Source organism: Myotis daubentonii, chromosome 1 (genome assembly GCF_963259705.1).
Source record: "Myotis daubentonii chromosome 1, mMyoDau2.1, whole genome shotgun sequence".
NCBI lineage: Eukaryota > Metazoa > Chordata > Mammalia > Chiroptera > Vespertilionidae > Myotis > Myotis daubentonii.
In genome coordinates, this window is record NC_081840.1 from 230,922,169 (window position 1) to 230,940,215 (window position 18,047).

General features: G+C 60.7%; 2 protein-coding genes across 4 annotated transcripts in view; both read right to left on the minus strand.

The window, feature by feature from the left end:
* The window catches only part of C1H4orf50 (chromosome 1 C4orf50 homolog), a 36,932-nt gene extending 26,774 nt beyond the window's left edge, over positions 1–10,158 (minus strand). Inside the window, exons 1-3 of the mRNA XM_059711129.1 lie at positions 9,764–10,158; positions 5,074–5,212; positions 1,887–2,518 (exon numbers count right to left, since the gene is read on the minus strand). Of these exons, the coding sequence (XP_059567112.1) occupies positions 1,887–2,518; positions 5,074–5,212; positions 9,764–10,053 (1,061 nt within the window). The 5' untranslated portion in view covers positions 10,054–10,158. The remainder of the gene's footprint in view (positions 1–1,886; positions 2,519–5,073; positions 5,213–9,763) is intronic.
* Positions 10,159–15,164: 5,006 nt separating this feature from the next.
* JAKMIP1 (janus kinase and microtubule interacting protein 1) overlaps positions 15,165–18,047 on the minus strand; it is a 70,354-nt gene continuing 67,471 nt past the window's right edge. For all 3 annotated transcript variants that reach the window (XM_059675996.1, XM_059675987.1, XM_059676005.1), the window contains one exon: positions 15,165–17,490. In XM_059675996.1, coding sequence (XP_059531979.1) covers positions 17,461–17,490 — 30 coding nt within the window. In that variant the 3' untranslated portion in view covers positions 15,165–17,460. The remainder of the gene's footprint in view (positions 17,491–18,047) is intronic.

Here is an 18,047-nt window from a genome sequence, read left to right on the forward strand (position 1 = left end):
TTTCAAGAGGATTTTGCGCCGCAGCAGCCAGCAAAGCCTGAGAGCCCGAGCCTGGGGCGTGGGGACCTTGAAATGAGAATTGGCGAGACAGCGAGGTCACCTGCTGACAAGGGGCTGGTGGGCTGGTGGCGCACGGCTACCGAATCCCGCCGACGCTGCCCCCCAGTCCTCAAGAGCCAGCCCTGGCCTGGCATCTCCAGGTAAGGGCCCAGCCTGGAGTCAGGGCTCCGGTCCGGCCCATGTTCCCTCCTGGCCCTGATACGTGGTAGCTGAGTGGCCACGGCCAAGTCACTTAACAGCCGGGTCTCAGTTTCTCCATCTGTTCAGTGGGTGACAGCCTGACTCCCAGGCTGTTCTAAGGGTTAAATGGAAACACAAAATGCCCAAAATGTCAGTGGGGTCTCTTGACTAGGTGCGCACCCTTCCTCCTAGAGAAAGGAGTGAGTCTCCGTGTAGGGGGAGGTAGATGGGGCGGATGAGGACGGAAGCCAGCAGCCTCGAGGATCGTCTTACGTTTAGGAACATTACAGAAAGGATTCTAAATGACAGTTTCCATCTAAACACGATTTATTTTCCAAAATTACAGTCAGGTGCCAACGTCAAAACGTAGTTTTCCTTTTATCCAATGAACTTAACGAAGGGAGAGCGAGCAGGACACGCGGCCCGGGGGCAGGAGGAGGATAAAGTAAAAAGATAAAACGGACAATCGCTCGTTAGACACGATCCAGGCAGGACTCACGGCATGGGCTGAGACGCGCGAGCGTTTCAGGTTCCAGTTCCTTTGAAATAGATCGTCTGGTCAGAAGATAAATTTGATTTTTTTTTTTTTTAATGAGCCATGGCACTTGAGCTACGGTTGCTCACGGACTTTTCCTTAAATGCAAACTGACCGGCTGGAGAGAAGCGGGGCCCTGGGCCCGGGGAGGGAGCTGGACCAGCTCTCTTTCCGGGAGGCAGGTGAGTGCGGAGGAGACAGAGCACCTGGACTCGCAGGACGGTGTGACCGCGGGTCCGTGCAGACCCCGAGCCTCAGCCTCACGGGCGAAGGGAGGACAGTAACGGCACCGGCCGCCGTCTTCACGCGCATTACATGGAACAATGCCGCCGGGACACCCGTGGGGAGCCACGCACAGGGCAGGAGTGGAGCACATGGAAGCTTTGACCTGTCCATCAGTCACATGACTAAGCAATGGCCTCTGCCCTCGCCTCCGGAGCGTCAGACACCTGGCCGAGGTCACCAGCTGGCCAACGGGAGAGCGGAAGGCCCGCCCCGCGTGCTCCCCACACGCAGCCCTGCAAGCTCCGGCGCCTGCTGCTGGGCGACTGCAACCCCATCAGCCGGGCCTGCCCTCCAGGAGCGCAGCCCCATGAGGGGAAGGCAGATGCACACGCACGCAGTGCAGGACGTCACCGCCTTCGTGCGGGGCGGGAGGCCGAAAGGGGGTGATGCTTTCCCAGGGAGCGGGGGTCAGGGGAGACGCACAGCACCTGAGAGCTACATAGTACCGCACGCCCAGGAGCTCACCGGCCCAGGGCCTGGCACGCGGCCGGGATCATTAGATGTTGGCTATGGGTTGGCAGGGGTCAGACAATGAGGGATGAAGGGTGGCTGGTTGGCTGCCTGGACAGTGGTGGGAAGCAGACGGTAGGGTGAGTGAGATGATGAGCATGGGAGACACACGGATGGGAGGACAGGTGGGTGAATGGGTGGGGGTGAGTAGGACTGGCTGGGTGGATGGGTGGGTAGGTACTGCCCGGAATGAAGGGTGGACGGAAGGGGCCGGGGGAGGGGGGCTGGGTGGGTGGACGAAGAGGAAGACTGGACAATGGGAGAGTCGGGGACTTAACCAAGTGTCTGTACCAGACAGTGAGAGAAGAGCGGTCACTCCTGCCCCGGGGTGTCGCCACTTACCAGGCTCCCGTGGCCAGCAGGGGGCGCGCCGCGCACTGGCTCCCCCGGGGCCTGGGCTCCCAGCTCCGCGCGCAGGCGCCGGTTCTGCTCGGCGAGGTCCTCCACCTGGCTCTGCAGGCCGATCTCCGACAGCTTCAGCCCGTAGATGCAGCAGCGGAGGTCCTCCAGCTGCCCCCGGAGCTGGCGCTGCGTGGCGCGCTGCTCCCGCAGCCGGCGCGCCGCCTCGTCCCGCTCCCGCTCGCCGCGCTCGGCCCTCGCCTGCAGGGCGCGCACCTCCTCTGCTTCCTCGGGATCCGGGTCCGGGTCGCGCTGGGGGCTGGCCGGGTCCTGGGAGCTGGCGGGGCCCGGGGCCGGGGCGTCCAGCTCGGCCAGCAGGAGGCCCGCGGCGCGGCAGAGGCGCCCCACGTCCCGCTGCAGCCGCTGCACCTGCGCCCGCAGGGCCCGCTCCTGCTCGCGCACCAGGCCCAGCTCGCGCCGCTGGGTCCGCCGGCAGCGCTCCAGGGCCGCCGTCCGCTGCCCCAGCGCCTCGTCCTTGTGCCGCAGCTGCTCCCGCAGCCGCCGCAGCCGCCACCGCTGCCGCCGGGCCGCGCGCTCCTGCTCCAGCACCTACAGGTGGCGGTGGGTGCGGGCGTCAGGAAGCAGCCCGGGGCCACCGGCTCCCAGGGAGCCTGTCTTTAGTTTAAACTTCGGTGTTTTGTTCATCAGAGACTATTCTTACATTAAAATGACGCATAAAACACTTTTTAGTGAGCTTTCCGGCGCCCCCGCCCTTACATCTTGCACCGGAGCCAGTGGTGGGAGACAAAGTCACCCAGCGAGAGCCGGGCAGGAGCCGGGCAGCAGCCCACGGGCTGGTCTGGCCCGCGGGAGCAGGTACGCCTGGAGACAATGCCCCGGGTGGAAAATCTGGTGTGCCCCCCCCCCGCCCCCGCCCCGGGATGAGCCCTGTCGCCCCGACAGGTCTGCCTCTAGGGGCTTTCAGAGTGACCACAGGCCACTGCGGAAATGAGGCGTCCATGGTGCCGATACACGCCGCCTGCAACGCTGGCCACAGGGCAAAACCGCCAGTGGGCCAGTATCAGGGACGGGGGGCAGACAAGCTCGTGCCCACACCCCTACAACACCTGCCCCGAAATGCACGGATGTCGGGGAGAGAGAGAGGCAGAGGTCCAGGCTGGGAGGTAGCTGGGCCAAGGGACCACCGCGGGACCCTGAGAGAGCCCCTCATCACTGAACGCCCACGCCTCGCCTGGGAATGGGGTCCTGACAGGGGTTTCCCAGGAGTGAGCAGGTGTCCTGAGGCCGGAATAGGGATCGGGGGGCCTTAGTGTCTACGGAACTCCGGTCCGCAGCCTTGCGCCCCTCGCCATCTCCCTTGCTGTCGCCCTGGCGCTCCGTCTCCGCACCACACCGCGGGCATCTCTGGTTATAGGGCTGTGTCTGATTCACCTTGGAAATCTTACATGTACTGGGGGCACGGCTCAAAAATGCACATTAATGTGTTTTCCACAGGGATCCGTGATGGTGGGATCGCACACGCCTCTGCATTTTGTATTAAAAACTCCTCTTGGGCCCCCGCTGGCGTGGCTTGGTGGTTGAGCATCGACCACTTGCAGACTCGAACCCCAGCAGGGGGCGTGCAGGAGGCAGCGGATCAATGATTCTCTCTCATCCGTGTTTCTATCTCTCCTCCCTCTCCCTTCCTCTCTCTTTAAAAATCAATAAAAATATTTTTTAAAAAAAAAAACACAAGAACTCCTCTTGGGACACTGCTGGTGACGTGCTACAAGCCAAGGAGGGTAATGAACTTGGCTTTCTGCGCCCGGCGTTCAATAGAAGGGGAAATCGCCACTGGCCCCCGCAGCTACTGGCTAAACCCGCAGTTATGAGCTTTTGTGAGCGGTTCTGACTGACCCACTGTAAGGAACACGTGGCGACAGCATACCCATATGCACACGCCCCATGCAGGGTCCTGAAACAGGCCTGCTCAGACGCAGGAGGCCCTTTCTTATTGCCTCTTAGTCCATTCTATTTGTAAACCCAGCTGTGACTCACAGAACTGATTTCACAACCCGCTGACAGATGTCAGCCTGCAAGCAGACAATCCCTCGCTGCGCTGCCCTGCTCGTCACAATCCAGGGCAGGACGCCCCTGGGGCTCTTGGGGTGCCGCTGCATCTGCTTCCACAGTATTTCCTATATGTGTCCCGCCCTCCTGCCTGCACCATCTCTCCCCTGGAATATTTCAATAAACACTACTAATTAGAAAAGCGGCCACTGCTGTGAGTGTTTTACACATCTTAACTCACATAACAATTTGAGGGTGTTGGTGCTATATCATTCCCATTTCACAGATGAGAAAACTGAGGCCCCAAGAGGTTTAGTCACTTGCCCTAGGTCACACAGCCATCTGCCTCCAGCTCTAACTTGTCCCCCACCCCCACCGTCTTTCTCTCTCCCATGCAACTAGAATAACATCCCTTAAACCCTGACCTGAAGCCTCTCCCACTCAAGTCCCCGAAAAACTGCTCTCTCTCGCCTTCAGAATCAGGTCCGCGCAGTGGTCCTGGGGTCTGGCCCCTGGGGAACCCTCCAGTCTCACCAACTCCCTCTCCCCACCTACACCCCCTGCTGGGTCCTGGTATGTCTCCCAGACTTCCGTGCCTTTGCCCAGGGGGCTACCCACGCCTCACCTCACATGCCCTGCCCGCAAGGCCCCACTCTCCCAGCCCAGCTCTCTGTAGCTCCCACCCCCTGCACTTGCTCGCCATGCTGCACCTCCCTCATGACATAGCGTCCAGTTCTGCGTTCCTTGTTTCCTACCTGAGTCCCCACCTGCACTCCAGCCCCGGAGGTGGTGACAGGGGTCAGCCATCTCCCTGTCCTTAGGCCAGAGCTGGCTCCCCCATACAGGCACGGAGGCTGCAGAAATGAACCCCTGCCCAGAGCTCCAGGTCACCACGTGCCCTCAGCCCCCACCCCAGGGGTCCCCGTGGGAGCCTGTGAGGCAAGCAGGGCAGGGATCCCCTTTTACCGATGACCTCACCCAGGCCCCACAGGCTCTCCCCGGCCCCCCCACACACTGTCTTAGCTGCGACCACATCCACACACAGGGGGACCCCGCTGGGAAAGAAACGGGCGCTGGAGGGAAGGCGGCCGTACCTGGCAGGCGAGCTCCCCCTGCAGCGCCTCCAGCTGCTCCTGGGCCCGGCGGGAGGCGCTCCTTTCCTGGCACACGCGGGCGCTCAGCTGGTCCACCCTCCGCAGGAGCTTCTGCTCCGACAGCTCCAGCTCCTGGATTCTGCAGCGGAAGCAGGCGGCGCTCAGTCCGACGCGCGCAGCAACACGGCCGGAGGTTTTACACACGCCGGCCCCCCTTTCTGTTGTTATTTGGCCAATTCCGCACTCGGACACAACTGCGTTTTGTAAAACATTCACGCGTATTTTTCTAGGGATGGTCTACCAAAGACCTCTTCCGACTGAGAAGGCACCATGCATCGGGAATCTTAGTAGTGACCTCACCTCTAAGCCAGTAACCCCGAGTCTGGGCGACTCCGGTTAAGAACGGAGCCTGGAGAAATGATCTCACTCATTTGTGGAATATAACGAACACCAACGGATAGACAAAAATAGAGCCAGAGGGGGGAAAATATTTTAGAATATAATAGAAGTAATCCTGTTATTTGCAGATTTCCAATATTTCCTACAACTTTTGTGATATCATACTATGTTCGTACAGTTTTGATAATATTATTACACTTAAGATCCTTTTATCTTGAAATATTGATTATTGCATGTAATATTATTATATTTAGGATCATTTTTCTTGAATAACTAGAGGCCCAGTGCGTGAAATTTGTGCACAGGTAGGGTCCCTAGGCCTGGCCAGTGATCAGGGCCAATCAGGTTCCCTGCCTCTCCTCCTCCTCCTTCCCTTGCTCCCTCAGTACCCCACTGCCACCGCCACTGGTCGCCCGCCATGTTCTGTGCCACCCTCTGGCGGTCAGCACACGTCATAGCGAGCGATCAAACTCCCGGTCATATTAGCCTTTTATTATATAGGATTGGTGTTTATTACATGTAACATGATTATATTTAAGATCATTTTTCTTGAAATATTAATGTTTATTGCATGTAACATGATTATATTTAAGATCGTTTTTCTTGAAATAAAAAATAAAAAGAAAGAACTGAGCCTGAAGCAAGCACCTGCATTGCCTCAATGCGTCTTCACATCGCCAGCCCACAGTGGGCTGCATGACCCCTTCCTCACACAGGAGGAAACTCAGACCAGAGAGGCCAGGTGGCCTGCCCAAGGTCACACAGCACTGCAGAGCCCAGGCTGCCCGATTCCCAAACTGACCCTCGTAACCCTCTGCCCCGCTGCCTCCCGTCTGCGCTGCAGTCCTGTGAATCTCTTCTGTGGAAGTGATTAAGCTCAGAAAAAGAAAAAAGCTTCTGCCATTAAAATAAATCCCCTGTATTACTACAAAAGTAAGAAGTTGGAGGTGGCCTAATTGTCTGGCAGGGGCGGCAAAGCCACGTGCAGGCGTTTTTGTTTTCAGGGGAAAGGCTAAGGTGTGTCACATGCAACGTAATACCTGGCGTGGACGAGAGCGCTGACACAGCCACGCGAAAAGGAGAAGCGTGCGTGAGCGCGGGAAACCCGAAGCCAAGTCTGGCCCCTGGTCCCACTGGGAGAGAAGGGGCCTCCAAGACTTGCCTGCCACCTGCTTGCACCGAGCACCCGAGTCTCCTTCATGTGCCGATCTTACCTCCTTAACAGAAACCAGGGGACACGTGGAAAGTGTGTGCACAGCCTGCGTGGTCTGCCCATCGTCACTCCTTTACCAAGCCCACCCTGGTGACCCGCCCATCCAGGACAACGTGGCTTCCCTGGACGAGGACCTAGCTTTGCCTGCTGGCTCTGCCGCTTACCAGCCCTAGAGCCTAAATGGACTCATTCACCACTCTGACCCTCAGTCTCTTTATCGGTAAAAAACAGAGGCAATTGCACCTTGCTCAGAAGGTTGCTGTGAAGATGAAATAAATGATGCATTCTTGTTAATAATAAGCCAAGAGTCCCCTCTCCTCCTCTAGCTCCGAGGCCCTGGGGTGAGCTTCGAAAGCGACAGAAGGGCGTGTGGATTATAATCGTGTCCCTTCCAAACTGCACGAGAGGAGTGGCCCCAGGGTCATCGGTCAGAGCTGTCGCAGGAACCTCTGGTCTGTTATGAAACGGGGTGGCATCTAACGGAACAAGAAAGGCCTCTCTTTAGACCCTGAGACCAACCTGGAACATTAACTAGGAGGCAGTGTTTCCTTCTGGTGCCATCCCTATCAGAAAACGACTGGTCTCGCCATGGCAGGCAGAATAATGGCCTGCAGGTATACCTAGGCTCGGATCCCTGGGGCCTGTGAGTGTGGCCTTCAAATGCAAATGAGACTGCAGATGAGATTAAGTTCAAGAATTTGAGATCATCCTAGACTGTGTGGGTGGGTCCCAGTTGCAATCACGGGTCCTTCTAGGAGAGGGGCAGGCGCTCGAACACAGAAGGTGCAGGCGTGCGGGCTGCTCGGCTGGCCGCATTGCAGACAGAGGCCAGAGCGAGCACGGCAGCGGCGGCCGCTGGCCAGGCCAGGCCAGGCCGGCCCCCGCAGCCTGTGGAGTGCACACTGGCCAGAGCACAGGGCCCGCCTGCACCTGACCTGAGCCAGGGAAGCGCGCAGGCCCTGCCTCCAGAAATGCAGGCTGTGAGGCCGCTGTTGGAGCCACTGGCTGGGGCCACAGGAAACTCACACCGAAGTACAGCTCTGCACCGATGAACGCCCAGTTAAACAGAGCAGAGTGCAGGGCAGGAAGGAGTGCTAGGAGCTGGGAGACATGCTCAGGGGGTGGGATAACGTTGTCCCCTCATGGCCGCCACTCTGGCCAGGCTGCCTGGGTTCCAGTCCCAGCCCCGTGGCTGGCGCAGCCCACCCTCGGAGAACAGAGGACACAGCCCACATTTCCCCACCGACGGGCCCAGGACGCCCCGTCCAGGACAGCCTCACCCCAGCCACGGAGGCCACTCCTCCTCATCTCTCACAGTGCCCCGCTCTGTCCCTCCCTCACACGGAGGGGTCTCCTGTGGCCGGGGTGTCCCGTCCATCCTCCCCACGCCTGCTGACCTCCTGGTTTTCACTGTCGATCTTTCTGGAGGAAGATTCGAGTGGACAATCCTGTGTGGGCTGTGCTGCTCCCCTCTCCAGGGCTGGGGCCCTGTCCTCCAGCTCCCAGCACCCAGGACTTAAGCTATGGGATGAATGTGTCCCCCCAAGTTTGTACACTGAAGTCCTAACCCAGCGCCTCAGGATATGACTGTATTTGGAGATGGGGTCTGTACAAAGGACCCCATCTCCTTTGTGGTCGCTTGGGTGGGCCCTACTCTAATCTGCCTCGTGTCCTTATAAGAGATCAGGACACAGACACACACAGAGGGACAACCATGTGAGGACACAGGCACAAGACAGCTGTCCCTCAGCCAAGGAGAGAGGCTCAGAAGAAACTAATCCCCACTCCTGGATCGTGGACTTCCAGCCTCCAGAACTGTGAGAGGATAAATGTCCGATGTTTAAGCTGCTCCGCCTGTGACACTTGGTTGTGGTTGCCACGGAAACTAATACAACTTAGTGTGTGGCCCTTGGGAAGTGGGTGCAGGTTGTAGAATCAGTGAGTGGGTGGATGGATGGGTGGATGATGGATGGATGGATGATGGATGAATGAATGGGTAGATGAATGGATGGATGGTAGGTGGATAGGTGGATAGATGAATGGGTGGGTGGATGGATGGATGGATAGATGAATGGATGGATGATGGGTGGATAGATGGGTAGATGGATGGATGGATGGGTGGTGGGTGGATAGATGAATGGATGGATGGATGGACAGATGGACAGAATCACAAGAGTGATACATAGAATAACAAAATAAATTTTTGATGTGTGAATTTCTCCTTGTGAAACGTATTATAAAGAAGAAAAATAGTAAAGCGGATGTAAATACACATGTAACGACTTGCCTTTATTAAAACGAAGGGAAATACAAGAAAAGGCCGAAGTCTCGGGCAGATCCAAGACTCTGGCTGCTGGGCTATTGGGAACCTGTGGGAGGCGATCCCGCCATGACCACAGTGCATCTCCGCACTGCGTTCTCCTCTGAGGCCCATGCAAAGCCCGCCTCATGCCGCTGGGCCAGGCTTCAGACAGCGATCCCGAAAGAGCCTGGGCTTTGGAGAGGCCTGGACCCATGCTCAACCTCAGGACCGTGTTGGCTCCACACCAGGGAGCTCAGGGTCAACGGCGAGAAACAAACGCAGACCCTGCTGAGCAGGTGGTGGGTGAGCCAAAAGGCCAATCAGAGATGACGGGCAACCGGGGGACTAGTGGCTGCCCGCGGCCACCCCTGTCCCTGGGCCGGAGGGACACAGGGAGCAGGTGGTGATGCTGGGGCGGGGCTGGGCCACCAGCAGGAGCAGGACCACACAGGGAGCCAGGAGCGGGACTGAGTTGTAGCCACAGTCAGAAAAGTCACCCAGAGCAGCGGAGAGGGGGCGATTCCCTGGCCTCTCCCGTCCTCCTCCCGTCGATGTTCCCATTGGCCGGGCGAGCTGGGAGACCTCTCCGCCGGCTCAGCCCCGGTGGGCAGCACAGACCGGGGACAGGAGAGAGAGAGCAGGGACGTGGCAGGCAGGCGTGTGGCGTGGGTGCGCCCGCTTCCTCGCCAGGGGAACGATTCAACACGCCTTCCTACCGGCTCTGCTGCCCCGGGTTCGGGAAACACACACAGAAGAGGCCCCCATGGCGTGTTTACCTGCTCCTGAGCCCAGACTCCGACCTCACGTATTTGTCCACCGCTGCCAGCAGCTTCTGCTCGGAGGACTCCAGCTGCCTCCGGAGCGTCCCCGTGTCCACGTCGGGGCTCCCGAGGGCTGCTCCCTCCGGGCGCCATCCCGGCTCCTCGCCGCTGTCCTCCGCGTCCTGGAAGACCCAGGTCGTGTCGATCTTCACGTCCACGTTCATCACGTCCACCCCGTCGCCGCCGGGGGCTCTGACCACGTAGCTGAACATCTTCTCGGCGCGCCCGGTGGCCGCGGGCTCCATCCCGGCATAGTGCGCGGCCGCGGTTCACAACGTCGAGTGCGTTTGCAACACTGACTTTCTGGAGATTGCGAGGCGGGTGCAGCGCCTCCAGATTGTGCAGGAAAATGTCCCTGAGGAGGCAAGAGCAGGTGGATTATTCATGAGGGGGACTCGGTTTCAGAGGCACAGGCGTCATGCAATATGCATGGCGCCTCTCCGGTTACGGGCCAGCGTGCCAGCGCTCCCCCAGCGAGGATGCGGGGGGGGGGGGGGGGGGAGGGATGGGGAGGGGGAAATCACTTGGAAGGAAACGCTGAGCCCGGTGCACAGGAGGGAGACCAGGTGGGACCACGAGGGCGCTGCAGGGTCTCCACAGTGGAGCTCCAGCTGACACCGGTGATGCTGGGGGCTGTGCCCGCTCGCCCAGGACAGCCAGCGGCCCCCCAGGACCCGGTCCTCGCGGCGGCTCACCTGACCCCGTCCAGCTCCCCGGTAACCCTTGGAGGTGGAGTCGCCGTAACTAGCTCATAGGTGAGGAAACCGAGGTCGGGAGCGGGGAGCTGGTCCAGGCCCACAGATGGGAGGGCAGAGGCAGGTTCACAGCTAGGTCTGACCTCAAACCTTGAGGCACCCAGCCCCGGGGAGCACGCACCTCCCTTCCCGCAGGGTAAGCCACCGGGCCTGGAGGGGGAGCAGCATTCTTGCTCTTTCCTGGAGGAGCGCAGGCTGCAGGGAGGGCGCCCCCCACGCCCAGGACAGGTAAAGCCCCCCGCCCCCAGGACAGGTAAAGCCCCCCATCTCCCAGGACAGGTAAAGCCCCCCATCTCCCAGGACAGGTAAAGCCCCCATCCCCCAGGACAGGTAAAGCCCCCCATCTCCCAGGACAGGTAAAGCCCCCCATCCCCCAGGACAGGTAAAGCCCCCCATCTCCCAGGACAGGTAAAGCCCCCATCCCCCAGGACAGGTACAGCCCCCCATCCCCCAGGACAGGTAAAGCCCCCCATCCCCCAGGACAGGTAAAGCCCCCCATCCCCCAGGACAGGTAAAGCCCCCCATCCCCCAGGACAGGTAAAGCCCCCCATCTCCCAGGACAGGTAAAGCCCCCATCCCCCAGGACAGGTAAAGCCCCCCACCCCCAGGACAGGTAAAGCCCCCCATCCCCCAGGACAGGTAAAGCCCCCCATCCCCCAGGACAGGTAAAGCCCCCCATCCCCCAGGACAGGTAAAGCCCCCCATCCCCCAGGACAGGTAAAGCCCCCATCCCCCAGGACAGGTAAAGCCCCCCACCCCCAGGACAGGTAAAGCCCCCATCCCCCAGGACAGGTAAAGCCCCCCATCCCCCAGGACAGGTAAAGCCCCCCATCTCCCAGGACAGGTAAAGCCCCCATCCCCAGGACAGGTAAAGCCCCCCATCCCCCAGGACAGGTACAGCCCCCCATCCCCCAGGACAGGTAAAGCCCCCCATCTCCCAGGACAGGTAAAGCCCCCCATCCCCCAGGACAGGTAAAGCCCCCCATCTCCCAGGACAGGTAAAGCCCCCCCCATCCCCCAGGACAGGTAAAGCCCCCATCCCCCAGGACAGGTAAAGCCCCCCATCCCCCAGGACAGGTAAAGCCCCCCATCCCCCAGGACAGGTAAAGCCCCCCATCCCCCAGGACAGGTAAAGCCCCCATCCCCCAGGACAGGTAAAGCCCCCCATCCCCCAGGACAGGTAAAGCCCCCCATCCCCCAGGACAGGTAAAGCCCCCCATCTCCCAGGACAGGTAAAGCCCCCCATCCCCCAGGACAGGTAAAGCCCCCCATCCCCCAGGACAGGTAAAGCCCCCCATCCCCCAGGACAGGTAAAGCCCCCCATCTCCCAGGACAGGTAAAGCCCCCCCCATCCCCCAGGACAGGTAAAGCCCCCCATCCCCCAGGACAGGTAAAGCCCCCCATCCCCCAGGACAGGTAAAGCCCCCCATCCCCCAGGACAGGTACAGCCCCCCATCCCCCAGGACAGGTAAAGCCCCCCATCTCCCAGGACAGGTAAAGCCCCCCATCCCCCAGGACAGGTAAAGCCCCCCATCTCCCAGGACAGGTAAAGCCCCCCATCCCCCAGGACAGGTAAAGCCCCCCATCCCCCAGGACAGGTAAAGCCCCCCATCCCCCAGGACAGGTAACGCCCCCCATCCCCCAGGACAGGTAAAGCCCCCCATCTCCCAGGACAGGTAAAGCCCCCCATCCCCCAGGACAGGTAAAGCCCCCCATCTCCCAGGACAGGTAAAGCCCCCCATCCCCCAGGACAGGTAAAGCCCCCCATCCCCCAGGACAGGTAAAGCCCCCCATCTCCCAGGACAGGTAAAGCCCCCCCCATCCCCCAGGACAGGTAAAGCCCCCCATCCCCCAGGACAGGTAAAGCCCCCCATCCCCCAGGACAGGTAAAGCCCCCCATCCCCCAGGACAGGTACAGCCCCCCATCCCCCAGGACAGGTAAAGCCCCCCATCTCCCAGGACAGGTAAAGCCCCCCATCCCCCAGGACAGGTAAAGCCCCCCATCTCCCAGGACAGGTAAAGCCCCCCATCCCCCAGGACAGGTAAAGCCCCCCATCCCCCAGGACAGGTAAAGCCCCCCATCCCCCAGGACAGGTAAAGCCCCCCATCTCCCAGGACAGGTAAAGCCCCCCATCCCCCAGGACAGGTAAAGCCCCCCATCTCCCAGGACAGGTAAAGCCCCCCATCCCCCAGGACAGGTAAAGCCCCCCATCCCCCAGGACAGGTAAAGCCCCCCATCCCCCAGGACAGGTAAAGCCCCCCATCCCCCAGGACAGGTACAGCCCCCCATCCCCCAGGACAGGTAAAGCCCCCCATCTCCCAGGACAGGTAAAGCCCCCCATCCCCCAGGACAGGTAACGCCCCCCATCCCCCAGGACAGGTAAAGCCCCCCATCTCCCAGGACAGGTAAAGCCCCCCATCCCCCAGGACAGGTAACGCCCCCCATCCCCCAGGACAGGTAAAGCCCCCCATCTCCCAGGACAGGTAAAGCCCCCCATCTCCCAGGACAGGTAAAGCCCCCCATCCCCCAGGACAGGTAACGCCCCCCATCCCCCAGGACAGGTAAAGCCCCCCATCTCCCAGGACAGGTAACGCCCCCCATCCCCCAGGACAGGTAACGCCCCCCATCCCCCAGGACAGGTAAAGCCCCCCATCCCCCAGGACAGGTAAAGCCCCCATCCCCCAGGACAGGTAAAGCCCCCCATCCCCAGGACAGGTACAGCCCCCCATCCCCCAGGACAGGTAAAGCCCCCATCCCCCAGGACAGGTACAGCCCCCCATCCCCCAGGACAGGTACAGCCCCCATCCCCCAGGACAGGTAAAGCCCCCCATCCCCCAGGACAGGTAAAGCCCCCCATCCCCCAGGACAGGTAAAGCCCCCCATCCCCAGGACAGGTAAAGCCCCCATCCCCCAGGACAGGTAAAGCCCCCCATCCCCCAGGACAGGTAAAGCCCCCCATCCCCCAGGACAGGTAAAGCCCCCCATCCCCCAGGACAGGTAAAGCCCCCCATCTCCCAGGACAGGTACAGCCCCCCATCCCCCAGGACAGGTAAAGCCCCCCATCCCCCAGGACAGGTAAAGCCCCCATCCCCCAGGACAGGTAAAGCCCCCCATCCCCCAGGACAGGTAAAGCCCCCATCCCCAGGACAGGTAAAGCCCCCCATCCCCCAGGACAGGTAAAGCCCCCCATCTCCCAGGACAGGTACAGCCCCCCATCCCCCAGGACAGGTAAAGCCCCCCATCCCCCAGGACAGGTACAGCCCCCCATCTCCCAGGACAGGTAAAGCCCCCCATCTCCCAGGACAGGTACAGCCCCCCATCTCCCAGGACAGGTAAAAGCCCCCCATCCCCCAGGACAGGTAAAGCCCCCCATCCCCCAGGACAGGTAAAGCCCCCCAGAGCCTCAGGGGGGAAGCGCCCGGCTACTTGGGGGTTAGTGGCTAAGACTCCCAGGTCCAGGTCCGTGGGAATGACCCTCCGGACCTGTGAGAGGAGAGAGAGGAGGCTCCCTGACTATCAACCAACTCCCTGGCTCCTCGGGTGGAGACCGGGTGGGAAGGGGGGACACCGCATGGAGCGGCTGTAAGGACGGGCCCTGCACCCTAGGGAGCCTGCGGAGGTTCCTGAGGCTGCGGGTGGTCACAGGAGGGACAGCTGCCGGAGCGGGCGCCTGGTGTTCCCACTGGAAACCTAACAGCCCCGGAGAGATGGGATGAAGGGGGCGGGAGGGCCGCCGCTGCACCCACTACAGAGCTGGAAGGGGGCGTAGTTTGGGGTCTGCAGAAGCCCCCGGGAGTTCTCAGACCGCCTCCGGGAGAGGACCCCACAGCTGGCGGGACCTCCCACCTCACTGGCAGGCCTCTAGCAGGTTCTGCTTAAATGTGAGAAAATAAACAAGAAGGAGCCATTGCCGGGCCTGGGGGTGTCTGGGGGGAGGGGGTTCCTGCAGGTCGCCACCTGGTGACGGAAGAGGAGGGAAGGGCAGGAGCCACGGGCCCTGAGACCCTCCGCCTGCAGGAGGGCGAGCCGAAGGATGAAAGGACCCTGAGGTCGCTTAGGAAGGGTGGGTGGTGGGTGGATAGATGAATGGATGGATGAAAGGATAGGTGAATGGATGAATGGATGGATGGATGAATGGATGAATGGATGGATGGATGGATGGATGGATGGATGGATGGATGGACAGATGGACAGAATCACAAGAGTGATACATAGAATAACAAAATAAATTTTGTTATTAAGGACCCTGAGGTCGCTTAGGAAGGCGGCAGGCACCACGGCCAGGTCTCCAAGGTAACACGGCCCCGCCTCAACCAGACAGCTGGCCCCTGGCCTCTCTGCCCAGCTCCCCACTGGTCACGCTGCCTGCAGAGGAGCCAGGTGTCGGGGTGCAGAGTGGGTGGCCACACCATATGTTTATGCTGCACCGTGTGCCCAACCCCGTGCCCAGAACCTGGCTGGGGCCTCCCCTCCTGCCCCCAGCGGCTCTGTGAGGAGGGTGGGGGTGAAGGGTGGACCCATCCCTTCGCCCTTCTGGGTGAGGATGTGACCATGGGTCCAGTTGACCTTGTAGCTGTGCTCCCTGGAAACCACACCTGTGGACCATCGGCTGCGTTACTAGGCAACCACCACCACAACAACCCTGAGGGGGTGCACCTCACCTGGGCGCCAGGGCTTGGCTGCCAGAGCGCTGAGGTTCCCTGAGAAGAACGGCTCTTGGAACCGGGCCTGTCCCTGGCAGGGACCTTGGAAGCGACGTCTGGACGGTCACACAAATGCTGGCTCCCGTCGGCGACTCTGGTCCTCCAGGCGGGGGCAGCTCCCGTACCTGCCAGCGGGAGCCTCAGCCCTCACACCTGAGCCGTCTCAGAGACGGGCTCCTGGTCCCGTGGGCTGTATGGTCTCCGTTGAGGACGCCGCCCTCTGAGGGAGCAGGGTGCACCTGCTGCGCCTCCTGCCAGGGCTCGGGGGGCCCGTGGGCTGCTAGTGGTGCCCAAAGAAGCGGTCTCATGGGGTGCCACAGGAAGACCGCCCCGCCCCCCAGCCACAGCTGAAGAAACTGAGACGCAGAGTGTCCGCTGCAGGGAGGTGGCCGGGCTGCGAGTGGACCTGCGCAGGTCTGACTTCAAAGTCCGCGCCCTCCCAGCCCTGCCTCTGAGTGTGAGGGCGAGCAGACAGCAGGTGGACACCGGGTGGCATGAGGGCCACACTCCTGCCCCCCTCCCGCAGCGGGCAGAGGACCCCGACCACAGGAACCGCTTCCCCGAGGCCCAGCGTGCCTCCTGGGTGCCCGCCGACTCAGGCAGCGAAGCAGGGTTTCTCTGCGCTGCCTGGGCCCCAGAGAAAGCAGACAGGGTCTAGGTCTTCACTCCGCACGTGGTCCCACACGCCCATCCCCACCGGAGCGCTCAGATGCCTGGGTTTTCAAGCAAAGACGTCGGTTCAGTCATGTTTGCTCACTAAACGTTGATAAGTCGTGGGGGCTGGTGTACAGGTGCTTTGGGTTTAGATTGAAAAGAGAACAAGTATTTCTCAGCTGCTCTGGGGCGTTTCTGAGGCCCCAATCCTTTGATTTGGTTGGAACATCCCTCCCCATGTGCCTGGGATGCCCCCTCTGTGCCAGTCGCCATGCTTCTCCCTCCCTGGGTTTGCCCTTCCGAGAACTCTCCGCTCTTCTATTGGGTCCCCTCCCCCATGGCTCCTTCAGTGGCCTGAACTTCAGACATTTTCGTTTTCGCCAAAGGTTCTTCTCACTGGATCTCCCAGGATGGCCGCGCCACCCCACAGGCACAGAGCAGCGATTTCCATCCTTGGGATCAAGCCGTCCTTGCCTTCCTCTGCCTCTTCCAACACAGACGTGGCTGTCCTTTCCTCCGCACTCACTGCCTTCTATTTCCCTTGATCTAGCCTGTCCAAAAGTCTTCCTTCCAAAAGTGTGGGAGATGACAGACATGTGAGCAGGAGCCTTCTTCTGGAAACGATGTCCGCACCTCCCACCCCGCCCCCCAGGACAACAGCAGCAACAATGCCCGAAAGTCTTCTCCAGGACCCCTCCTAGACTTGCCTCTCACCAGATGGTGCCCTGGCCTCCTCGGCTGCCCCACTCTGTCCTTCTGGGAGGCTGGACTCGGCGTCTGGTCTCTGCCCGCTCCCCCGAGGCTGTAGGAGAGCGGCCTGGTCTCAGACCATTGCAGAAGGAGCGTCATTCCCAGCGTTTCTTCCTCTTGCAAATTACAGCCAAGATGAAAGACAGTCCCCGTGTGGTCAGCGGGGGCCTGTCCTCCCAGTCCTCACACCACATGGCGCCAGGCCCTGTCATGCTCTGGGACTTTCTCCAGGTCACACACACGAGAGTGATGGAAATCGGAGTTCCCTGGGGTCCGCCCTCCGCAGTGAGCGAGGCTCCAGCCCCTCCCTCTCTGGCGGGCAGCTGCTGATCCAGCTGCACACACATCTGGAGGGTTTTGTGGATGGGGCTTGGCTTTGGGTTCAGTTCACAGGGACACTGGCCAGTCCCTCTGGGTGCCCAGGGCACCATCCACGGAGACATATGTACATGGTCTGCGTCCGCCAGCACCCGGGCAGGGACGGGCTGTCCCTAGGCGCGCAGACACTCTCCCGGGGCTCAGTTTCTGGTAATTGCACTTAGTTCCCTGGAAGTCAGGCCTCTGCCCCTTGGGCTCTTGAAGGTCCCCCGTGGGGACTCATGTGGCCCTGAGCTTGACACAATCCCCATCATTCCTGCAGAACTCCTACAGCTCGGCTGGCCGGGGCCGCTGTCGATCCAAAAGGCCCCCTTGGAACCGTCGTCAAGTATGTGGGTTCTGGTCCCAGTTTCTGCGCGTGGAATAGCCTGTGGATTTTGGTTTGAGTGGGGTTGGGGTTGCCATAGGGCCTCAGTTCATTCCATAAGCTCTTTTTCTACCCTGTAGAAGGAAAAAATAATGTGATGTGATGCAGGAACCAAGGGGTAATTAAAATGGCTGGAGGAGCCCCAGGCTTATCTGCCCCCACCTGCCCCAACTGCTGTCCTGAAGCTCCAGCTGAGCCCACCGGGGACCTTCCCCAAATCCAGGGGAGGAGGAAACAGGACCCAGATAGCCTGCCCTGCAGGACCCACCCCACCCTCACCCCATGGCTTCCCACCCCCATGGCAGTCAGACATCCCTCTCACAATCCCAGGACCGCTGGCTCCTAACCGCTCGCCTGCCTGCCTGCCTGCCTACCTGATCGCCTCTAACCACCTCTGCTTGACCGCCCCTAACTGCTCCCCTAACTGCTTCCCTGCTGGCCTGATCGCCCCTAACTGCCTCTGCCTCACCCTCCACCACCGCAGCTTTGTCTGGAAGGTCATTTGGGCTAATTAGCATATTACATTTTTATTCGTATAGATCAGCGGTTCTCAACCTGTGGGTCGCGACCCCTTTGGGGGTCGAACAACCCTTACACAGGGGTCACCTAAGACCATCGGAAAACACATATA